Source organism: Nicotiana attenuata, chromosome 8 (assembly GCF_001879085.1).
Source record: "Nicotiana attenuata strain UT chromosome 8, NIATTr2, whole genome shotgun sequence".
NCBI classification, from domain to species: domain Eukaryota; kingdom Viridiplantae; phylum Streptophyta; class Magnoliopsida; order Solanales; family Solanaceae; genus Nicotiana; species Nicotiana attenuata.
In genome coordinates this window covers 32,030,039-32,055,429 of record NC_031996.1, presented here as the reverse complement: position 1 = coordinate 32,055,429, position 25,391 = coordinate 32,030,039, and the positions used below count along the sequence as shown (strand labels likewise).

The 25,391-nt window shown below is 36.2% G+C and overlaps 2 protein-coding genes across 3 annotated transcripts; one reads left to right on the top strand and one right to left on the bottom strand.

Annotated features, from left to right (window-relative positions):
- On the top strand, positions 2,511–18,831 carry LOC109231197 (SNARE-interacting protein KEULE). 2 transcript variants are annotated; one of them, XM_019396780.1, is made up of 21 exons: positions 2,511–2,888; positions 7,787–7,845; positions 8,496–8,577; positions 9,503–9,581; positions 11,301–11,351; positions 12,135–12,231; positions 12,328–12,360; positions 13,516–13,641; positions 13,711–13,902; positions 13,995–14,078; positions 14,158–14,256; positions 14,337–14,413; positions 14,838–14,934; positions 16,095–16,220; positions 16,295–16,390; positions 16,736–16,855; positions 16,938–17,015; positions 17,404–17,600; positions 17,765–17,855; positions 17,981–18,070; positions 18,414–18,831. In XM_019396780.1, exons 1-21 carry the CDS (start codon positions 2,816–2,818, stop codon positions 18,465–18,467), a joined length of 2,001 nt encoding a protein of 666 aa, XP_019252325.1. In that variant the 5' UTR covers positions 2,511–2,815; the 3' UTR covers positions 18,468–18,831. The 2 variants fall into 2 exon arrangements, with proteins under 2 accessions (XP_019252325.1, XP_019252324.1); XM_019396779.1 differs by having other exon boundaries at positions 9,503–9,599.
- On the bottom strand, positions 18,907–23,941 carry LOC109231199 (deoxyribodipyrimidine photo-lyase). Its single transcript, XM_019396781.1, has 9 exons — positions 23,506–23,941; positions 22,544–22,884; positions 22,223–22,463; positions 21,304–21,461; positions 21,073–21,109; positions 20,761–20,819; positions 19,906–19,987; positions 19,763–19,834; positions 18,907–19,381 (listed from the first exon to the last, which is right to left on the bottom strand). The coding sequence occupies exons 1-9, from the start codon at positions 23,806–23,808 to the stop codon at positions 19,208–19,210; spliced, it is 1,467 nt and encodes a 488-aa protein (XP_019252326.1). The 5' UTR covers positions 23,809–23,941; the 3' UTR covers positions 18,907–19,207.

Sequence of the window (25,391 nt, the reverse complement as noted above, 5' to 3'; positions counted from 1 at the left end):
GGTCACACCTTCGATTCGAGTGCAGTTATCTCCATATATGATGACATCTAAGATTTACATAAATATACAACAAACACTACTGTTAAGGGAAAACGTTTTATTATAGACTTTTTCCGTACCTTTGGAAACATAATACGTACTGAAAGTAATCTATATCGGCATATCTTTATCCTTAAAGATGATGTTTGAATTTGAATGAAAAACAAACATTTGTCCTAGGTATTGTCATCTATACACATTCTTTTAGAAATGGTTAAGTTGGCATCAAAAGGTAGCTGATATATTTTGATTGCTTATAATATAAGGTCGACCACTTTCACATTAATAATACTCCACTACGTAGTTTTCTTGGTTGGTTGATGCTACTTTTGCTCAGCACACTTGCTACATGGCATTTGCTTGAAAGAGGGGCGGAGCTAGAAGCCCGACTACGGGTTCGGTCGAATCCAGTAGCTTTTGGCTCAAATTGTGTATTTATATTAAGAAATTTATTAAAAATGGACAAATATCAAATTTAGAACCCAGTTGTTCGCATCTGACGTCGTTATTCCAAAATCAAGAACCCATAAAGCTGAAATCGTGGCTCCACCTCTGACTTGAAAGCCATTAGCGCACGGCTTATTGCTTTGCTTTCAATATTCATATGTTATCTATACTACTATTACCATCCCACCTAGTCTGGCATTATTTTACTCAAAATAACACCTAAGATGTTATTTTTTACCTTATAAAATATAGCGAGAGAAGAGAAGTTTATTAAGATATAATTGAAAACATAGGTTAGCAGAGGAAAATCAGAACAAGGCATGATTTTGACTACAACAATGTTAACCCATCAGTAGGAAAACTTAAAAAAGAAACAATTAACAAGGTTATCACAGGTTTTGGTTGTGGAAGTTGGACAACATAGTATTGATAGGAGAAACAAATTTAAACAAAAAACATAATAATACAAGGGCCAGATGAATGAAAAGGGTATTCAATTTTGGGAAAATACCAGCTATGTCCATTTATAAGTAGCTTATTACAAAAATTGGTCAATTCATAAAATATTACTAACATTAGCCAATTAGCTATTTGTAGCCAAAAAAAGTCAAAATTTTGCTTTCTTTTGAGTGGGTGTTATTAAAATAGATTGTGTACATCTTAAGGAGCTTGAATATCAGTTTTGGGATGATTTGGTGGAGTTTTGAGATGATTTAAATCGAAAATTCGAAGTGGAAGACGAATATGGAAAAATGATATATGTGTCACACTGTGTATCACTTGTGAATCATATATGTATCATATTTGTATCAAATGTGAATCACATGTATATCCTTGTATACCTGCGTGTGTGATACACACGTGATACATGTGTCGCAGAAGAAATTTTTGAATTCGATTTTAACTACAAATTTTGATACCAATTCAGTCCAAAGCTAGAATTTGAAGTTTATGAGATCAGGAATTTAGTTTTTGAAGTAATTGGATTTTAAATTAACAATTCATGCATATTCAAGTGATTCCTTTAAGACAAATAAGAATTTAATACAAAATTACTGATTTTGTCGAACCTATAACTCAAATGCTAGTTCCACCCTTGTGCGTCGTGAAGAATTAATCGAAGATTTTTCGTATTGACAGCTTCACGATTTAACAGCCTCCACCTATAATATTGATATACACGGATGATAAATGTTCTAGAATTAGGAAGAAACTTAACCGTGTTTATAATTTAACCGCGTGCATAATTTTCTAAATATGGCATTGTTTCTGAAACAATCAAAGCCAGGTGTTTAACCGTAATTCTCCAGACTTTCCTAATTAGGCCCTAGCTACATATTCCTGGCAGTTTCCTTTGTGAACATTCTATTTTGTTCCCTATCAAAACAAAGCTTCGTATGACTTCCGCTGAAAGACATTTCAAAAATATACATTTTTATAGATCATGTAAAAACTAGTATGTCACAATTATTTATAGTTGGTCTTTTAAAAATAATACTCTAATCTATCCGTTTTGAAAAGAATGAAGTTATTACTAGTACTTGTGAACCCAAACAAGTTTTTCCTTGATTATATTTTTTGCAAATAACTTTCAAATATTTTAAATTATTAATTATTTATGGCTTATAGTACTTTTTATATAATTTTTAAATATATAAAATTTATTTTTTTTAAAAAAACTTAAAGAATTTATATTCAAATTACACTGAACTCCAAAAAGATTCAAACAAATTGTAACAGAGAAAGTATAAAACTTGTACTAGTATAATAAAATTCTTTTGGTTCTTTAAATGGGAATATTCACTTTATTTTATTTTACATGACATTATTACTATTTTTGACTCAAATATTTTTTTTTTCTAATTTTTTAAATACTTGCTGAATTTGTCTATTCTAAAAAATGAAGAATTAAAGTACTTGTATAATTTTCAAATATGTAAAAGATTAACAACTGTAAATGTGAAATGAGACTACAAATTAGATAATTTGACCGCGTATCTGAAACCACTTTATTCTTTTCGAAACGGCGTTGGACGGCGGCTACATACCCGTTCGACCCGGTTCAATCTCCCGACAATGTGAATATCGGGTCATAGTCATAGCGTCGGAGACAATTCAACTTTGGGGCTTTCAACAGTCAACGTTCGAAATTTACCTCATATTACGACTCAACCCCTTTTTCTCTCTCTCTGTTGATTGTTAAACCACTGAGAATTTCAAATTCGATCACAAAGTCACAGCGATCTGTTTGATTGATCCATTATTAAAGCTCACAAAGAGAGAGATATACATACATATAATTGAAACTATTGTCGGTGAGAATTAAAAAATGTCGATGTCTGATTCCGATACATCGTCGCAGGGAAGCGATTACAAGTACTTCCGGCAAGTTTCCCGTGACAGTGAGTATTTTATTTACATAATTTGCTTCAATTTAATTTGCTTAACTTTTTGCTTCCAAATGATATGATTTCAGCCTTTTTTGGTGCTTACTTTAAGGGTATTAATGATCAAAGCTTTAGTTGAATAGAAATGTATCGTCTTGATCCAGTCTCGTAAAATGTGTTGTGAGGAATTATAATTACTCCAGCTTCTTTTGAAATCTGTAACATATATTTATGTAGCTACTTTCCATCTCAAAAAAAAAAAAAAAAAAATTTGTAGCTACTGAATGATTTTTCTTTAAAACAAATTGTAATGATCCTTAAAATTTTAAGACAAATTGTTTCCCGTTATTGTAATGAAATGTGCTAGAATAAAGCGGAGCGGACTAGTTGGGAATTGAGGCATAGTTTGTTGAATGATTGGATGCTTAATTTATGTGAACTTGCTTATGTTCATTTGAGAATTAGTGTTTGGTGATGTAATCAGCGAAGTCCTTGATTCTTTTTTCTTTTTGTGGAAGATAAAATGTTGGAGTATTGGATTGAAATGAACACGAGTCCTCAGGATAGTATGTTATATTCATTATCAGTGACCTAAAATTAGGCTACCTCATGTGTTTAAACCCTGCAGCAGGCAAAATCTTGCTATTTAAGTGGAGAAGGGTAGGCGGCATAGCCTATTATCCAGCGAGTTTCAAACGGTGATGTCACTAGCCCTTGGGGATTTCGCGGTTATAAACAACAACAACAACCCAGTATAATCCCACAAGTGGGGTCTGGGGAGGGTAGTGTGAATGCAGACCTTACCCCTATAGGGAGGCTGTTGATTTCGCGGTTATAAAAAACTTAGAATTTTATTGTTAACTGATGTGATTGTCTTGAAGTCTTGTATTAAAGTAAGATTTTTTTACTGCATCTAGGTGGTAGTATAATAAAATTGGCGGCGGAGGTTTATGGTGTTGGATTTGGCTTCTGCAGCCTATAATGTTGCATAATATTGTGGGAAGCATATGAACCTCAGGATATTTGGTGCTGAGTCTCCATTTCTGGAAAATGGTTAAGAGTTTTATTCTTCATGTGTAAATTCCTTTAGATTACCAGACAACTGTTGCGGCTTTTATCATTCACTATGTCCAGCATCATCAACTGTAGATTACTTGGTTGTTCACCGTACTAACAATGTGAGCTTGAAATGATACCCTTTGTTCTAGTGTAAGCTAAGAAAATGATCTGGAGTAATCGTAACTAGTGTAATAAAGAAATATTTACTCTATAAAATCTAGGAAGTACTAACTGGACTTTTAGGGGTCGTTTGGTTTGAAGACAAGTTATGTTGAGATTAGTTATGCTGGGATTAGTTATACCGAGATTAGTTATGCTAGGATTAGTTACCTTGGTATTATTTCTTATTGATGTTTGGTATATTGTATTAATTTTGGTTATTGTCAATTTTACTGCGTTATCCTGGGATAACTTATCCTGAGATTACTATTCTACCCGCTGGCAGGTATAAGTTATCTCAGTACAATTTTTAATCCTGAGATAACTTATCCCAGGATTAGTAACCAAACATAAGGTTGTATTAAATTTTTATCCCAAGATTATTTTTGTTTATCCATCATACCTTTTCGTTGACCCCTTATTATTTAAAGAGAGACGTCAAGTTTATTGGTTGAACTGAAAAAGACAGTAGGTCATTTTCTGTCGGATGGACGGCATGCAACTCATAAAACTGACTCTGCCACTACATATGAAACTATAAACTCCTCAACAAGAAAATGCTAGGACAAATGATTGGATTATCTAAATGCCTCAACAAGAAAGGATTGTTTTGGAAATTATTAAATCTAAAACCATCATTACTTTACACTTCATAACATCCACAATCTCCCAAGTTTGAAATAAATTCTGGATGGAGTGTCTTGTCAGGGCAGTTTTTGGCATGGGATTTTAAAGGAAGTCATGGTCAACACAAATGTAGTGATAGGGAAGTTAACCTCTGGGGCATGTCATTCATACACCAATAAGAACCATGCAAATATGCATTATTGAGTTAAATGATTGTTGGTTGTAACAAACCGAGATGGTATTGTAATCATGATTGTCAGACAAGATTATACGACATCAGATAATGTATAGATTTAAGTTAGATATATATTTCTGGTCAGATGTTGATGATTCAGAATATAGGGGCTTTAGACTAGTATCGCATTCGTCTTGCAATGTTTAGACTTCCTTTTTAACAACTTTATCTCTGAATTTTAATGCGTTAATCCTTTGAATGGACTTAAACAATGTTACCTTTTATCCTTGTATGAGCAATTTCATTGCATAAGATAATTTCTGAACATGCTATATTGTTAATAGGGATCATAGAAAACACCCAGTTCTATACTTTGTTGCTTAAATGTGATGCCTTATTTTAGATATCAAACAACTGCCCTAGTTTGGACTTCTCGCTTTTGGTACAAGTTCGTTCTACTTGTTATTTTTAGAACTTCCGTAATATCTTAGGCGGGATATGTCTAGGCCCAAGACAATGTTTGTGGACTTTGAGAACAAGTGCGACTTTCTTTTACCCATTTGGACTTGCACTACCTAAGCCCCAATGATTTTTTGGACTTAAGAGTTATTATTAAGCCATCAACTCCAAGCTTGAGTCCTATTTTTTTCCTCTTTTCTCCTATCGACAACGGGCTCTACATTTCTTTTTACTTTTCTTGATAAGGTGAGGTAATTTTATTAATATCTATACCAAGAAGGTATGAAATAGAGTACAAAAGAAGCAGAATATCAGTTTATGCTATTGACTCAAAGAGTCCAAAAAAATCCAAAAACTGTTACATACTATCCTAATGTGTTTCCTTTGCATCAGAACTATAAGTTCTGTAAGAATTTAAACTTGGCAAAAGAAATATTCTCACCCTTCCCTTCAACACACATCCTTTTTGTTTCAAGCCACACAGTCCTGATGATACACATACACATGGGAATAGTCTTCCAAATCTATTTGCATCTGCTGTCCACCCTATGTCCTTCCCAACATAGTAGAAGTTGCTTGACATCTTGTGGCATTACCCATCTTACTCCAAACAGGTTGAGAAATAGAGACAAAATCTGCCAAGTGTAGCTGCAATGTAACAATAAATGGCTGCAATTCTCCAAAGAACTACTGCAAAGAAAGCATCTGTTACATAGTGAAATACCCCTCTTCAATTTATCTTGAGTAAGACATTCTCCCTTGCTGCTACCAAAGCAAAACATGAAACTTTAGATGGAACGATAGATTTGCAAATCAGTTTCCGAGGCCCAATCAGCTGGCTGCTGTAGGAATCATATATAGGGACTACTAACAGAAAAAGATTCAGACTTGCTAGCCAACCAAACCTGGGAATCTCTCGTATTTTCATCTAGCACCATGTTGCAAAATCATCAGCATAATCTAGATTTTGAAGTTACAGTTGTTCAAGGTCAGAGTTGGCTTGAATAGGTGCTAGAGGTGGCTCTGCTGGGGTTGGCATTTGGTTTCAAGCATCTAAAATGCTTGAAGTCAGCGAGCGTGGAGTCTTATTACTGCCAGCAGTAAAATGTCACTCCTTAGCACTCGTTAGCTGGAGGCGGAGGGCAAGATTAGTGGCACTAAAACCAAAATAAGGTGGACCATAGACAAGACTTAAAATGGACTTGTGACTAGTGTTTTTTCCCCTGTTTTGGAGAGAGATAGAGAGATGAGTCAAATGATTGCCTAGCAATGGCAGGAGCCCATTGGCCATAAGCAAACAAACAGTTGTTAGATATAATGAGGTTATGACGTGAGGATGCTCATTTAAGGAGCTGAAAACCATTGAACAGCTTGTTTTACCAAGAAAAGGATAAGGAAAGCTTTTGCGGCATCCACTGAATAATCCTTCAGTCAATCAACTAGCCTCAGTTTCAAACTAGTTCGAGTCGATTATATGAGTTCTATATATCCTTTTCACTCAATTGAACACCTTGCTTAATTGTTTTGCCGATGTTGCACTAAGATTATAAGGGAATATAGCAGATTGTCACCCTGGGAATAGACAAATGAGGCTGCTCTAGTGACAAGAACACTCTACCTCCAATCAACAGGTTGGGAGTTTGAGACAACGAGGAAGCAAAGAGGGAAGGACCACTGTTGACTCCTGCTTGGGAGGGTTGGGAGAACGGGGCTTTACCATATAAGAGAAAGATTGACACCCTAGGAGTAAATGGAAATGCTTTGCAACTAAAGAGCGAAGAAGTAGCTACGATGTTGATACACATCTTAACCTAAATTGTCTGCGCCTGTCACAACGGCCTCCCTGTTTGTTTGCCTGTTTAGCTAAGCACTCTGACTGAACGCATAATTTCCAGCACTCTGACTGAACGCGTAATTTCCTTTCTAGTTCCCTTTTCATCTAGCAGAATATTATTGAAGTATGTTGCTAAAAACCAAGAATTGTTGAAATATGACTAAGCTTTAGATGAGTGGCTCTAAGAGGAATTTGTCAATATTCAGTTGGGATATTTATTTATTTTTTTAAATTTTTTTTGATCACTTATGATGTTTGTGATGGGAAAAGGGTTCTCATTTTTGGAGTTGTTACTTGCTTCTTTCCGCCATGATTTCATGTCAGCATGTTGCTAATTAATGCACTTCAGGATCTGCTATAGGTCTCCATCCAGTTAATCATTTTCTACTATCTTTACAAATAGAGCTCTCAAGTTGCACTAATGCAGCCTTATGAGAAATACATGATAAATTATGTGTTTGTTAGTAATTAATGATTATCTCAAGTTCTGCCTTAAGAGTCTTATTCCTTCGCCACTTATTCTCACTTGCAGTGAAGTGTATTCGTCTAATATTCTGTTTGTATCAACCTATTCCATCCACTTCTTTCTATATTTTGTAGGATTACTATATGAAATGCTCAGGTCAGCCAAGTCAAAAGACTCAAAATCAGCATGGAAGGTAGAGCGACTACAATCTGTTTCACAATTTGGAGAATTTATGAAAATTTTCACTGGAAATTATGTGATTTCAAATGAAAAGCGTGTTCCTTATCTATTCAATGATATAAATTTTAAAACTCCTAGCTTTATGACACTGAATGTTGCTTATAAGTATTCTTTAGGAACTATTTTTCGGAAAAAGTTAGGAACTTCGTCTTATGTGTAAGATCTCATAGATATCATTTATGGTACAAATTGTACTCTTCTGCCATCACACACCCTCCAACAAAATCTGCTGCCTTTGAGGTTAGAAATGATTTTTGTTGCACTTCCACATGCTGCTACTGTTGCATTTATGGTGTGATCACCTTTAATTCAACCTTTTTTCTCTTTTGGGAATTATAGCATTTTAGTTACTTCACACCTCAGATATTTACATAAATAGACTCAGGTTCTCGTCCTGGGGTTTTTCAACTTCGTGCTTTCTGTTGGTGCTTGTCATATATCGTTGTTATAAAAAGTGTAAGAAGTCTATATACCAATTCATGACAAGGTTATGCCCTCACTTTTTTTCGAAGTGGCTGGAAATACTTCTATTAAATTCCGAAAGACTACAGTTCGATGAAACACATAGACAGCTCTTCTATTGATTGATCCTCTATCCTGCAGGTACTCATCATGGACAAACTAACCGTTAAAATAATGTCATACGCATGCAAGATGGCAGATATTACAGAGGAAGGAGTTTCATGTAAGTATTAAAAAACCAGTCTAATTGATGGTTGTCTATAAGTTTACCTTATCAAAACAAAAAAGAATAAATTTGTGTATAAGGTTAACATGCTTTCAGATGTGAGACGTACTTATGTATTTGTGTATACACTTACACATACGAATGTTTTCCGTGTCCAGATTGTATAGATGGCTCTCGACATGTAGTTAAATATGCAAATTGTTTTCTTTTCTTCCTAGGTTTATGTGGTCTTAAAAGTTTCACTGGAATGTATAGAAGATGATGCTTGTAGCGTCACAGAATGAAGTAAAGAACATAAATGATATTGGTGGTGTCATGTAGCGGGTGACATCTCTGTTACAGACTTACAGTTATGATCTTGCCCTCTTCAACCTATTCACCTTTTACGTTACTGAATAGGATGTAGTGTTTTTACTTTTGTGCATTTCTATTCTAGCAAGCTACATTTTCCAGTTTACCATATATATAAAGTGCAAAATTACCTTATTCATGACACTTCTGCGGATTATTATCTTTTCCTCTGAAGGTGTAGGTGCAATTTATCTTTTACTGGTCGCCTGGTGCTTTTCTCCCGTTTCTGTTAAAGATTGTCAAACCTAAAGTTGGACCAGAGAAACATGTATTAATGCCTGAGGAAGAATATAAAACAAAGTCTTATTGCTATAGAATGTAGCAGTTAACAAAAGTTTCATGGGACAACACCATAGCATGTTCTGATCTTGTGGTTTGTCTGTTACTATTGTCTATTGGTGGATGATTGTTAATGAAAATTGATCTTGAACGAGTGAAATAGCAATTGCTGACTGTGTCTGCTGGGTCTTCAGTGTGGAGGTGTGGGGTTATGTAAATTCACTGGTTACCTCTCTTGTATAATGCTGAACTTGATCGTTAAAAGCATCCGCTTCTGATGTTTTTTTTGCAGTGGTTGAAGACATATACAAACGACGGCAGCCACTCCCCTCAATGGATGCTATATACTTCATCCAGCCAACAAAAGAAAAGTACCGAATGCTCCCCTTGTAATTTCTTTGTTTGTCTTTCATGTCGTCTAGCATTTTTAGGTTTATGCTTCTATGTTGCAAATTAAGTTCTTTTCTCTTTGTACCCTCAGGGTGCTTGATTTGCACCACCGCATGGTTATTTTTCTCATAAATGGATGCTATATGCTTCATCCAACCAACAAAAGAAAAGTACTGAATGCTCCCCTTATATTTTCTGTGTTTGCCTTCCTTATAGTTCAATCTTTCATATCGTCTAGCATTTTTAGTTTTATGCTTTTATGTTGCAAATTAAGTTCTTTTCGTTTTGTACCCTCAGGGTGCTTGATTTGCACCACCTCATGGTTATTTTTCTTAGAAGAAAATAAAATGATAGGCTTCCCAAAAAGAAAATTAAATGATAGGGTGCAAGAAGCATGTACTGAGAGTGCAACTCAAAGAACTCCGTATTTTTAGAAAAATGAAGATATTAAGTAGTCATAAAAATATAAAAGGATAGAGTGCAAATCACAAAAAAGAAACAACATTAGGTTGCAAAATGCTGCAAATAAGCATTTTTATAAATTCTGGGTGCTTAAGTATTTATGGAATTAGTTGATTACATTTGTTGAGTTTGATCGTTACACCTCCATTTTGGAATCTTTATATTTGGCACAATGTAATCATCAATGCTAATTTTTTACAAATTCCACAAATTATTTAGAATTTGAATTACTGAACTATTCAGAGTTGAACTCTTGTAGTGCTTTCCTTTTAACTCATGTACTTTGACCAATATGATATACCCATAAAATTAGCATTTATAATCCTATCCAGTCAAATGATGTCACATAAATGGGACGGGGAAGACTTATACCATTTATTCTAATATGAATCAATATGCTCTTAATAAATCTATTCTACTTCATTATTTTCTTTTATAAGTAGGGTAAACTTTTATAGATGCATGACCAGCAATAAATCTATTCTGCTTTCAGTTTTGGTATCCTTCAGCATAATGTATGACGATAGAAGTTAAATTGGGGTCACTAAGAACTTTTGAGGTTTCAGCATGTTAAGTATGTGATAATTTTTGTTTTTTTTATCATGAATTTTTTACCCTGATCACGGAGGAGTATGGCTTTGTATCTTGTCTATGAATGTTTTTTTTTAATCTTTTCCTTTTGATAGGCAATCTTATCTATGCACGTCATTTAAAGGTTATCTTGTCTATGAATTTGCTTTGAACATAAGTTATCATGCAGAGTTTAGAGGGGGACACAGATATTACGAGCAATTGGTTTAATCACTCTTATCGCAAGCTCCATTTGTAATAGAGGTTTTACCTACCATTCTGTTTTGGTTCTTCTCCAAGGGTGATCCACAAATTTTCCTATTATTTTTTTCAACTGAGATTTCGATATAGAAGGATCTTTTCATTTCGTCTTGCCGCAATCATCAAAGATTATATGTAGATTCTCTACTTTTTGGTGTACCGCTTGTATATGGGATGTTTCCCATTATCAATAAAATTTGTTACCTTATTGAAAAAAAAAATCACCAAAGATTATTGTGACGCTATTAGTAGAACTTCTGTTGATAAGTGTTGTTATTACTAAGCTAGCCCTTATGTACTTGTTACTAATATCAGGCTTGCTGTTGATCTATATTTAAATATGTACAGGTAGCTTCTCTGTCTTTACACATGCAGAACTTGTCATTAACCTTTTATTTTGTTTGCAGTGTTGTGATGTTTCTATCTGACATGGCTGGTAAATCACCTTTGTACAGAAAGTACGTCCTGAAATATCTTATTCTTGAGTTCCATTCTCATTGCCTTTTGTCTTGGTCATATGTTTTTATTGACAAGTGTGCTCTAGTTTGTTAACTTCCTTTTGATAGAAATAATGAATCCATGTATTATAGCTATAAAGGCACTAATTCATATAATTGAAAGAAAGAAGTTACTTGACATCCTGTTTGATGGGGAAAAAGATACTATGTATAGGCGGAGGACATTTTGGGAGAAGAATTGTCTGCTCCAAGTCTAAGTTGATAAAACGTTTTCTCACTTAACCCCGTACGTCCAATCTCTCTGCCTCTCTTATATCTAGGAGCTTTTTTCTAGACTAGTAAGATTCTATCAAGATTGGCCTATGCAGTAATTAACTTAAAGATAGATTGCTCTTTGTGAAATTCCACGTTTTCTTTTACTGAATGCACTATAACATAGTGCACATACAGTCCCACCTAAATGCAATTTGTGTGAGAAGACAGCTGTGTAATAAGTTACCCACATTTAGGCCTCTATCCTTTTTATGAGGACGAGAAGGTCCCAATGCACATATGAATATTCATGGTATGAGAAGCCAGCTGTTTATCTCAACTTGGTCTATTCTCTATATCCTAAAGCCTGATTGTCAAAACTTAGCTTCCCTTTCTAAAGATAGAGGGAAACTTGACTTTGTCAAAAGGATAGGGAAACCTTAATATCTTATATGCCAGAGTCTGATTTGCTTGGTTATCGCTTCTCCTTTCTTTCTCTCTCATCCTCTACTCTTCTTCATTTCCTTTCAGGGCATTTGTCTTCTTTAGTTCACCTATTGCTAAAGAGTTGGTTAGTTACATAAAGAGGGATTCAAGTGTTCTGTCTCGCATTGGTGCCTTGAGAGAAGTTATCATCCTTCTTTTGTGAAGTCTTTTCTTCAGCTATTTTTACTTCTTATTGCTTTAATTGGTCACAGTTCTCATTGAGGGTTTTGTTGTGCAGATGAATTTGGAGTATTTTGCTAATGATATCCAGGTATGTGATGATGCATCACTCAGAAGGTCATGAATTTTTTGTGATTACTCTGCTTTGATTCCTGTTCTTAACTAGAGAATGTAAGTTCTGGGGGGCTTTCCTTTGTTATCATTGATACTGCAGGAAACCGAGGACCATATTGTAATATAGTAAACTGCTTGACTGTTACTTTCTCTTATAAGAAGGTATTTCGATGCAACAGCTCTAAATATGGCATAGTTTTGCCAGCAGATTTTCCCCTGGGGTTGTATAGAATACTGGTCTATGAGGTTGCAAAATGGATTGATCCTTGTTCTTGATAATTTTAGAAGAACCAGAGTTAAATAACATCATGCCCAGTTGGATGTCTTACCTGAACTTTGCTTTTCTTTCATTATTTAGAGCAAGGACATAATAACAAAGGAACTTTATGTAGTGTATCAATTCCTCTCCTCCTTCCATGGTGTATGCATGTGAAAGGAAAAAAGAACATGATAGGTCCAATTATTTATTTGATATCCTGACCATATCCCCTTGGCTCTCAAGCACTTTTATCCTCTTCCGTGCAGTTATTACACGCACGAATTATCACCTAGTATGAGCTTTTTAACCGAAAAATGCTCAAGGGACAGCTGGCGTATAGCTTCTAACTCGATGGATAATGAGCCCACGGTAGGGTTCGAACTCGTCACATGTGTCTAACCTAGACATTGAGCTACGCTGTTACCATTGAATGAAAGCCGTGGGCTCAGTCTGGAGCTTTTTCCTAAGTCATTCTTTTCAATCCACTTTAGTTCTTTCATAGTGAAGGCATGTCCATATTTGATTAAGTGAAATCTTTTCATAGCTCGCATTTCTTACTTTCTATGGGTCATCTAATTAACAACTTGAAATGATTCAACATGAAAACAAAAGTGACATTGTTGTATATATCTAGAGTTTAACAACTGTATCATAGTTGTCAGTTCCAGGAATTTCAGAGCTTCTTACTAAATCTTTTGTCGTTAATCTGAATGAGAAATGAGATTATAGAGGGGAAGGTGGCCCTTCAGCAATGCATTGTCTGGGGAACTCTTTTGTATAATTTACTAATATGGTCCTATAGGTTGATAAACCATCTCTCTGAGGTTTTGTAATCGATCTATCACTTTCTTACACATGCATAGTACCCTACAGTGTTTTACCACCGATAATGAGAGGGCGCTTGAAGAACTTTATGGAGATGAGGAAGGTTCTCGGAAGGGTGATTTGTGTTTGAATGTGATGGCCAACCGTATTGCTACAGTTTTTGCTTCGTTACGGGTAAGCATTTAGATCTTGATCTGGAGCTTTCGAGCATGGAGACGCCCTTGCTAAAATTAATTTCTACAGGAATTTCCTTATGTGCGCTACCGTGCTGCGAAATCGCTTGATCCTACTACCATGACAACCTTTCGGGATTTAATTCCTACGAAGCTTGCAGCTGCTGTTTGGAATTCTCTTACAAAGTACAAATCTACTCTTCCTCACTTTCCACAGACAGAAACATGCGAGTTGCTTATTCTGGATAGATCAGTAGACCAGGTTTTAGTTGATGTTGTTTCCTCCATTCTCATTGTAATCTTGTCTAGTTTTCATTTTCTTGAGTTGCTTCTCTGTCACCCTCTGTTTTACAGATTGCTCCCATTATACACGAGTGGACATATGACGCAATGTGCCATGACTTGTTAAACATGGAGGGAAATAAATATGTGCATGAGGTGAGTTGTGCCTTCTGAGTCTCTATAATGGAAATGCTGTTGAATATACCGTAAGAGTGACATTTTACTGTAAGGCTAGGTTCCTGGCAAAGCAGGTGGCCCTCCTGAGAAGAAAGAGGTTCTTTTGGAGGATCATGATCCTATCTGGTTAGAGCTCCGCCATGCACACATTGCAGATGTAGGTCTTGTGCATAGCTAGCTTTTAAATCAGGAATAGAACGTGTTTATGCTATCTCTAACCAGTAATTGGTTTGTCAGGCTAGTGAAAGGTTGCATGAGAAGATGACAAACTTTGTGTCAAAAAATAAAGCTGCTCAAATGCATCAAGGTTCAAGGTCAGTCGCAATTAACGCAATTTGTGAGACCTTTTCTAAACGTTTTCACTTGAGTGTGTGAGCGAAAATGCTTTGTCATGATACAAATTGAAAATCTATGCGATCTGCAAGAGGTGACATCTGGGATTCTGGTTGATTCAGACAATATGGGACCTGAGAGTATGTGAGATGCTGTAGAATTCTAAATCGAAAACTTCATATTTACAAGTTGAACACCTGTTAGGCTATTTTCATCTACTAGAAAACGTCTTATCCATTTATGTGTCAATCCTAAAACAGTTTGCAGCATGAGATCCTATTTTTATTTGGGTAAACTGGAAATACCTGCAAGTTTGGTCATCCAGGCACTGTTTTTTCCCCCCAATTCCTTAGATTCTAACTCTGATAGGTTATGTTGCTTACTCCACTTTTCTCGAAATTGTAGAGATGGTGGTCAATTATCTACACGGGATTTGCAAAAGATGGTTCAGGCTTTACCTCAATACAGTGAACAAATTGAGAAGCTTTCCCTCCATGTTGATGTGAGTCTTCTGAAAATTTCACTTGGTGGTTTAATCTTTTAAGTCTGAAATTTGATGCTTTATCTGCACTTTTGAATGTAAAGCAACTAAATATGCTTCTGTCATTTGCTTTTCTGGATAAGAAACACTGTTTATGTAATTCACTAAGCCTAATTGTGAACTAATGTAGGCTCTTGCTCTCTGTGTAATTTTATCATGTCTATTCTGGTATTATGGCAAATTGCAGGTCATTTAAATGTGCATAATATGGGTTTACGTCATGTGTGCAAGTTAGGTGAAGTTGTCAGAACTTTTCTACCATTTTGGCATTAGCACATAATTTGGAAGGAAGATGATTAAAACTAGTAGTTAAATTACATCCAAATTTTTAAAAATTGTTTATGAAAAAACTACAGGCATTTGGGATTCTATGCTAACATGTTTCATCTAGTCCAGATTTCCTTCGGAGAAGTTATTATTTTTCCAGCTATATTAACATTACTCTACTTATATAAAATGCAAGTCAAATTAACTCAGCGTGCCTAGTCAAAACTATCTTAAACAACATAAAAATGGAGGTGAAATATATTTGATCAACATCCATTATCCCTAAGAGTGCCAGACGAGCTGATTTTATCTTCCAATGAATTCTTATTCTTATTCTTCTAAGAGGCTGCTAGTCAGATTTACTCAATTCTTATGTCTAGCCAAACTCTGTTGTATTAGATAGAGAGGGAGACATATATAGAAACACATCTAGATGCTCCTAACAAGTGCCAGAAAAGATGGCATCTTTTGATAAATCGTTGCCACATCTTATCCAGAAAAAAAGAAAGTTAAATGCACATGAACAGGTTGCTGAAAAGATCCATTGACCCTTGCAAGTACTAAAACACACTGTATTTTTCTAGTGCTTCACTTGAGTTAGCACAATATTCTGTGTGATCTATGAGTTTATCTTTGGTAGGAAGAGTTTCTTAGTGATGGTGAGTGGTCAGGGGACGTTGTGAGTAGCTGTAGAGTAATTCTTTGTTTTTATGTGTGCTGGCGGAATAACCTTTAACCGGTCATGCTTTACTTGAGCACATATTAATTCAGTGTTTTGTGGATATGGTGGATAAAACCTTTTATTGAAGACGCCATCAGTGTTCTGATGGCCATGCCTTTTTTCCCTAATCCAGATTGCTGGGAAGCTAAACAGAATTATTAGGGAGTCAAGTCTAAAAGAAATTGGACAATTAGAGCAGAACCTTGTTTTCGGAGACGCAGGAACTAAGGATCTGATCAATTTCCTGAGGGTTAATCAGGTAGAGATGGTATAAGGTTGTTAGACCTCCATAATGTAGATCTGTTTATCTGAGCAATTAGTTTCCGTCTGCAGGATGTGACACGGGAAAACAAGTTACGGTTATTGATGATTTATGCAGCCGTTCATCCTGAGAAGCTTGAAAGCGACAAACTCTCCAAGTTAATGGAGGTTGGTGATTTGTTGTTGTCATCTCTAATATCTATTTCGAATAAGTATCACCATATGTGGAGATTCTTTTTATCTTGGGTGAACTATTAACAGCTTGAAAATCTGAATAAAGTGGTCGCTACTGCATGTTATGGTCTCCCCAATGGTCCAAAACACAAATTTGCTGTTTGATTTGAATTCTCATATAGGCATTATTTAATTCTGATTCCTTTTCATGTTAACTTGTGTCATCTGGAACTGCATTGACTATTTTACTTTAATACTATTCTGAATGGTTGACAACGCTGCTCTAAATCTATGGGGACTACTTTATATATATGAGCACTCACATTCTTATCCCGTTAGTTGGCGAGATTGCCCCAAGATGACATGAATGCTGTGTACAATATGAGATTGCTGGAGGGATCATCAGATAATAAGAAAAGCTTACTAGGACCTTTCTCTCTCAAGTTTGACGTTCACAAGGTACACAATTGGCTGTCAAATAGTTTTCATTCGTGATGAGCTCCTTCTGATGTAGATTTCCTTGTTCTATTTTTTATGACAGAAGAAGCACGCTGCTAGAAAAGACCGTACTGATGAAGCAGCGACATGGCAGTTGTCTCGTTTTTACCCAATGATAGAGGTAGGCCATAGGCGACATGGGGTGTATTATGACACCATTTCTATGAATGGCTGATTCTGACTATGTTTAGTTGTCATGGTTCTAGATACAAAGCCAAATATGTCAATAAGCTTGACAATTGAGGTCCCTTCCACATTTCTCTCCCCTCACATCCTCCAACCCCCCCCCCCCGCCACACACACACACACACACACAAAAAAAAAACAGAAAAGAAAAACAGAACAAAAGAAGTGGGACATGACTATTAGCTGCGACAGCAAGAAGAAAATCTAATATCAGGGTCCGGACACTGTAATTCATCACATTGATGGGTTGGGACAAGTTAGAGACTGAAGATACTGCTTTGTGTTGGTCGAGATAACTGATCAAAGCTTTTCTAATCTTGCAGGAACTTGTTGAAAAACTCAGTAAAGGGGAACTACCAAAGAATGACTATCCCTGCATGAATGATCCAAGTCCAACTTTCCATGGGACCTCTCAGTCTGCATCAGTACAAGCAAATCAAGTTCCAACTCCCCATTCAATGAGATCAAGAAGGACGGCTACGTGGGCCCGCCCTCGAAATTCTGATGATGGATATTCGAGGTACATCTTATTGCACCTGACCATTATACGTCTTGATATCATTTGTGCCAACAGTAGGCAATTATTGACGGGAAGTGCTTGTTTTCCCTTTTCACTGCACATTTGCCCATTCTCATCTTGCACCTGAGGGGATTAGCAGTCTGAATTCTTTCATTTTCTTGTAGTGATTCAATTCTGAGGCATGCATCAAGTGATTTCAAGAAAATGGGTCAACGTATTTTTGTATTTATAGTTGGTGGGGCTACGCGATCAGAGGTATTATTTTCTCAATCTTTTGCACTTCCTATTCTAGGCTTATTTGGTTTTCTTGGTAGGATTTTAATGTTTTAGATTAAATATAACATGCGTTAATCTCAAAGTTATTTCCTTCTATGTTTCAGTTGCGGGCTTGTCATAAGTTAACTACGAAGTTGAAGAGAGAAGTAGTTCTTGGTTCATCTAGCCTCGATGACCCTCCACAATTCATTACGGTATGACACTCCATCTGCTTCCTCCCATACTGCTAATTATTGTTTTCTACAGAATTGGAAGGTGCTTGCTTTTTTGTTTTCGAGTTCCTGAATCTTGTTTTATGTTGTTTTTTGAATACCTGCTTCTCTTGCATTACTTTGGACCACAAATAATGTTTCGTAGAAAAGCAGGAGACACATGAACCGTCTGGACTCCATGATTTGTCAATTGGAGAACTAGTTGTTGAGCTTTACTATGTACCTTTTCTAGTTCTATATGCTGGAATACTGATAGTCCAGTATCAGTGTTAAAGTTTAAGATATAAATGCCCATACTGACTTGTGATGGTTGATTGTGTTGCAGAAATTAAAGCTCTTGACTGCAGATGAACTCTCGTTGGATGATTTGCAGATCTAAAAATGAATTGCTGGAGGAGATTGCAAGCAAATTCTCTTATTTCCCAGGCTACCTTTCCATTTGTAAACATACCGAACTACGTTGATTCATTTCCATTTTTGACGTCTTTTAGTAGATGTCTGGCACGCTGAAAGGGTAATGCAGAGTTGCAGGAGCATTCAGATTCCCTAGAATGTTATGCCACAAGTAATGCTTTATCAATGTGCCAAAAAAAATGGGGTTTTGGGTGTGTTGTATCATTTTTTTATGTCCCATTCAAGACTGCATTGTGTGTATAATGTCATTTCTGTTAATATAGAGGGCCATTTCGAAGAAAAATGCTGTAATTTGGTGTTTCTTTTGTTAGAAACTCTTTCTTGTTTCACATCTCTTTTCCGCACAGAGTTAGAAATTTAGAGAATAATAAAATGAAGATTTCCTAATTCGAAGAACCAAAAAAATTCTTAAATGTGTAGCAGTCGCTACTAGTAAATAACATGTATAACTACGTCTCAGTCCCAAACAAGTTGGGGTCGAGAAGTTGCTACTGCTAATAGTAAATATTCATCAAAATTCCATACTACTCAAACATTTCCAAGTAACAAAAAAATGGAGTGCATCGTTAAATAGTACAATGAAGTACATTGTATTTTGCCAAACAATCCATGATTTTAATGTAGTTTTCGCCCTTGGGGATATAATACCTCCTTCAAATCAGTAGACAATATCCATAAACTAACAGGTTTGGGGAGCTTGAAATGTTAACTACGCAGTTCCTTGGCCTTCTTGTCGAAAAATACTTCTGCTTTTCTTTTCTTGCTTTCACCTACTAGTCTTTTAACGTATGAAATATATCCATCCACATTGAATTTCCTCTTGCAACCTGCATAGTTCATGTACCGTATTTTCCCGAATACGGGACGCTCTCGCCAACCCTAAAGGCCAAACATGAAAAATCTCAGTTCAGTTACTTAATGCAAGCAAACAAATTATGATACAAAGTAGTTTCCCTAATGTTACAAACTTATTCTCCTCATACCCGAACCACACAAGCAGTTGACGACCCACCAGGCCACCACTCCTAGGATGGTGCCGATTAACTATGAGCGTTATTATTGGGTTGATAAGTAATTATCAATGTTGGTAACACTTTGTATTTAGATTTTGCAAAGCTTGATTTGTGAGTGTAAATACGTATTTTCCTAGAGGAGGTAATCACATGTTATTATTTGGATAAGAGCGTGACAGGTAATAAAGAAAATAACTCAATTAGTTTAATGCGACATTGAAGGGATTGAGCATGATGCACTAAGAACCTGGTCGTGTAAGCCACATATTGACCACATGCATCCGACATAACCACTAGGATCCCTTCCATCTATATGGTACTGCAAAAAAGAAAGCAGATTTAGCTCAGAACTCTGATGCATCTCCAAAAGCAATCCTGTTGGCAAATTACCTTGTCATTCAAATATATAGTGATAGCCAGAGCTTCTTCTGGTCCACTTGTCCATTCGAGTATCTTTTTAGCCCAATACATCCTGCAAAAAAATTCGCAATCTGGAACTTAGCAAAAAGCAATAACTTTGTTCAGTCTTTTTCCCTTTTCTGGTTTTGGTCAAAGAAGTTGAACAAACGAGAATTTAAGCAGTATCTCTTGATTAAAGAAGAAAGTTATTGAGAAAAAGAGCAGATGGTAAAATCATAGAATGAAGGAATGTTACTGAGAAGAAGAGCAGAGAGTAGAATCACAGAACAGAAAATTAGCAGAAGATCCCAAATTCTTGGTGAATCAAAGAGAGGGTAGCCATAAAACATTTAACTGCATGAAAACAAGAAGCTACTAAAAGCTGACTTGTTCTATACCATTATGCGACAGCTTTGATCCTTATTCATGTTAGCTAGAGAAGTGAGAAGCACCAAGAAATGGAAACCCCTGCTATCTTAGCTGATAAGATCTATTCATCAACTTACCTTTTCATTTCACTTCCTTTTTAATTTTCAACCAGAAACCTACATCTCCTTTTTTTTGGCTGATAAGATCAGTTTCTGAAAGGAATAACTAACATGTGCTACTTCTATCACATTAGAAATCTAGTTAAGCCAGACAAGGTTCTCTTCCATATAAATTCATATGGAATAATACTATACTTCCTAAGCATGTTCTAAAGAGCCTTGAAAACCAAACAGATACAATACAAGAAACAAGCATAATTAAGTGAAGTAGAAGACCAGATAACATATCAGGGTGGAATAACTTGTCATGAATTCAACTAGCAGGATCAAGACATAAATGCCCAGCAGCATCACTTGCCTCATAAAACCATGCATCTTTCCATAATGAACCATCTCTAATTGAGAAGCATTCCAAAGCTGAAACCCAAAAAGAACAACTAATCAACTAACAAGTTGGAAAACATATTAGAATGCATAGCAACTGGAAAAAAGGCCATGTCACTGCAAGATGCGAGGAGGATCCTGCTAGAATCCTAAATGCAACAGATGAAATAGCAGTGATATGCCAAGATTTTCAAATCAGATCGATAACTCTTTCCTCACTACATAATATTATCACTCTTTTGGCACTGCTTGTTAATGTAAAATTTAAAATGAAAAGGTAATTTACAGGATCTGCAGTTTGTGCCTCCTCCAATTGCTCTCGCCTGCAAAAGACCATATTCACTTCCAACTTCAATACCACGCAAAAGTAGTTACTAGCATCTTACAACAAGCATTTTGTTTCATCTTCAAACTAACTCTTATCAATTTAAGATTCGAAGAACATATAGTTAAGAAGCTTCTTCTTTTTCTTGCTTACTCTATCTACTGAAAAAGCAAAAGAAAGCATTTTACTCACGTGTATATATGTTCACGCTTATCAGATGCATGTTCCATCAAGGTTTTACGTGCCCATTCCCATGCACCCAGTAATGAATCATATCGAGGCTGGTAGTAGCAGAAGTTATCAGCAAGCTCTCTGCGCACAATCAATTCCTCCAGAAATGCGTCAACTTCCTTCATAAGCAATAATTGATCAAATAAGCTTCACATCAGGCCACTGATAATGGATAGTCGATCTTGAGGCAATATGAAACTTAATAAAAATGAGAGCAACTACTAAAAGTTCCAAATATGTTTGAAATACTCGCACTGCACAACGGCAGAGCTTATCTTACAGTCAATGAGCCAACTGTAACAAAAGCCATGTTTGGTTGTGGTGTAAAGAGGATGAAATGGAGGAGTGGAAGTAAATGTGGACCGGAAGTTCATTTGCAGCATTTGATAAGAAAGTAAAAGATGAGATGAAGTGGAGAGAAGGAGTACCCTTCCACAACTCCCTCCAATACTGGAATGAAGGGAGGGAACAATACCACTTTATTTAATTTTGAGATGATGTGGATAGCAGTAGTATCCCTCCACAAATCCCCCCAAAACAGGAACAAAGCGAGGACAATGCCACTTTAATTTTGAGATGAAGTGGAGAGAAGGAATATCCCTCCACAACTCCCCCAAAACTGGAACAAAGGGAGGAACAATGCCACCTTAGGTTTCTGTCAAACCATACCAAAGAAATGGGGAAAAAATCATCAACACTTCACCTATGTGAAGCAAAACACCCAATTTTCTCTCCTTTACCCCCACTATTCCGTCATGGAACAAAATATAACGCAACAGGAGGCAAGTAATTTATCGACTAATTCAATAGACTGAAGAAAGGATTTCATAGTAAGAAAAATTATAGCACAAACATAGATAGATGGATATGATTCCACAACCTGGGTATAAAGTTTTCGAACTTTGCTTGCTTCTAAAGCACATCGCTGTGCTGATATCTGCCCAAAGTGCAAATAAGGAGAGAGACCAGAAAGTGCTTGGGGTTTCAGAGGGTTGTTCCGCTCTGTTGAATAATTTTTCAACCTAGCTGTCAAGAACCCATTTTTACTTCCCATAAGTACTTCCAATGCAGCATCTTCACCTGGTTCACACCATTCAAGTTCAGGAACTTCTGCTCCTTTCCTGGTGAACTGGACAATTTATAGCATTTGTAGGCCAAAATAAAAGTTAACTACATTGTTAGACCAGAGAGAATATCTGACCTTACAACATCGGCAATTAATTTTGGCCAATCTATTGGAGGGTTTGGAGATGACCACTTTATCTTGGGAGGCCCTATTGCAGGTAATTCGATTAGATACTCAGGAAGCAGCTTATTTATTTTACCCCGTATGGTTTTAGCACTGTATTCCAATTTATTCGATGCCACCCAAACAGGAACAACATTGTGCGCATCAACCTCGTGTATTGTTACCGATTCACTCACTCTCTCACAAATTTTTTCCTTCCAACTCCGCACATCCCTCAAAGGTGAGAAATCTGTTACTAAAAGAGAAGCTCCACATTCTTTCAGAAAATTGGGAATTGTGTCGACAGCTTCTCCCTGTTTGAGACAAGCCATTGCATAATGAGCTTAAGAGGGATTTCTAATAAGTTAGGACAAAAGAATATACGGAAAATGTACCATAATAAATATCAATATAATGGTTATCTTCCACGTTTCAGTACAAAATCATGGGCCAATTAAAGTCTAGAAGCATATGCATATATGCAATGGAGCAGCGGAAAAGATAATGAAACACAACATGATGTTTGATCATAACTAATCAATTAATGGATCAACTACTCTCAATCTCAAACTAGTTGGAGTCAGCTCTACGAATCTTCAATATCCATTCTGCTGTATTCGTGCTCATTTCATTCTAATGCTAAAACTCAAAGGAGTTCTCTAAAACTGGAAATGATCTAAATCTCAATTTATCCATGCCGTTCAAAATAAACAAGTGAAACGAACATCTATTAGATACATTTCTGCTTTACGGATAATTAAGTTAATATTTTTTTAAAAACATGTTTTACACTATATAGGTGTTAGTGACAATTTCATCTGCTGATTAACTAAAACATGCTAATAAAGAAGAGTTTAAGCTGTAAACACGCACAAGATAAATAATAAGTATACCTAAATATGAAAATATATTTAAAAGAATAACAAATCTTTTACCTGAAATAGAAAAAAGGGAATTTGAAGAGTATTTTCGAGGTTCCTATGAAGTTTTTGAAGGCCTCTGAGCATAAACCCTAACTGTCTAGCTTTTGCACCTAAGAACTGATCGAACAAATTGAAAGCAATAGCTACTGGTACATTTGCTTTGTTAGCCTCATCAACGGCGTGAATTAACGCCCAGTTATCTCTTATCCGTTGATCTCTGAACATCCAGTACACTACCGGTCCAACCAACGGTCCTGACCCTTGCTTCAGAACCCGGATCCGACCCGACTGAACGGCTGGGATCGGAGATGCCATGGGAGAAACACGGACAAACACCAACTGTGCTACGTGCGCCGGAGTGCGTAGGTTAAAGGGTTTTCAGTGATTTGTGTGAACAATTGGTGAGCTTCGTGTTTTGGGTTTTCGTACAGCTGAGAGTTAATGGAGGGAAATATGAAACCGTTAACGGTTGTGGTATTTGAACGGGACACGTAATGGATTCTGATTGGTTGATTTTGTTGGGTATTTCGGCCTTTATAATTTTGGGCCGAAAGAATTGAGTCCAGCCTTATAAATGGGAGAAATTCAAAAATAGCCACATTTACCACTGGTCGTTGAAAAATAGCCAAGTTTTAAAAGTCATCGAAATTTAGCCACTTTAAATCTGAGCGAAAACACTATTCAAAATTCGGAAAGATACGCCCGCAACTTTTACGGGAGTTCCAGCATAAGTATGCTTGAACTCCCGTAAATTTTTACGGGAGTTCCAGGATAACTATGCTGGAACTCCTGCAAATTTTACGGGAGTTCAAGCATAACTATGCTTGAACTCCCGCAAATTTTACGGGAGTTCCAGCAAGTATAATTGTCCAATATAATATACTGGAGCTTGGAGCACTGGTGCTCCAGTCTCCCGCAAATTTTACAGGAGTTAGCAAAGTATACCGGTCCAGCATAATATTCTGGAGTTCGTACACAAATGCACCAGAACTCCCGTATATTATACTGGACCGGTCCCTGTTGCAGCAAAATAGTGGCTATTTTTCATTGACTTGATAAACGCTGGCTATTTTTCATTGACCAGTGTGAAAACTGGCTATACCATGATATTTTAACCTTATAAATCCATTGGCACGAGCCCAAGGCGATGAACGTCTGGCCATAGTAATCTTTTGAGAAACTACCGGTTATCTCAGCGTGGAAATGACATGAGGTAGCCACTTTTAAGCATGTTGTTTAAAATATATCCATAATTTTTAATGTATTTAAGGATTAGTCAATTTCGCTCAAATTTCAGGACATGACGTCCTAGATTTTAAACTTCAAAATTCAAACTTCAGGACATTGTGTCCTGAAGATCGAATCTTATGTCCTGAATTTTGGACATCGTATCCTAAAGTTCGAGAATTGTGTCCTGAAGTTCGAATCTTATGTGCTGAATTTTATAGTAGTGGTTCAGAAATTCAGGACACTTAGCCCTGAATTTCAAATTAGCAGCTCAAAAATTCAGGACACTCAGTCCTTAAATTTAGGTGAATTGGCTAATCTTTAAATATATTGTAAACTGTGGATTTATTTTAAATAGCGGTCTTAAAAGTGGCTATTGCTGCACTTCGCCCTATCTCAGCTCATAAGCAATATTTAGTACAAAAATTAGTCATAAGATATTACCAATATTAGCCAAATGCCACCAACCTAGCCAATTAGCTATTTGTAGCCAAAAAAAATATCAATTATTTTGCTTTCTTTTGAGTGAGTGTTGATTGGGTACTTCTTAAGGAGTTTAAATTTCCGTTTTGGGATGATTTGGTGAAGTTTTGAGGTGGTTTGAGTTGAAATTCGAAGTAGAAGATGAACATGAAAAAATAAGTGTATCATATATATATATATGTATCTAT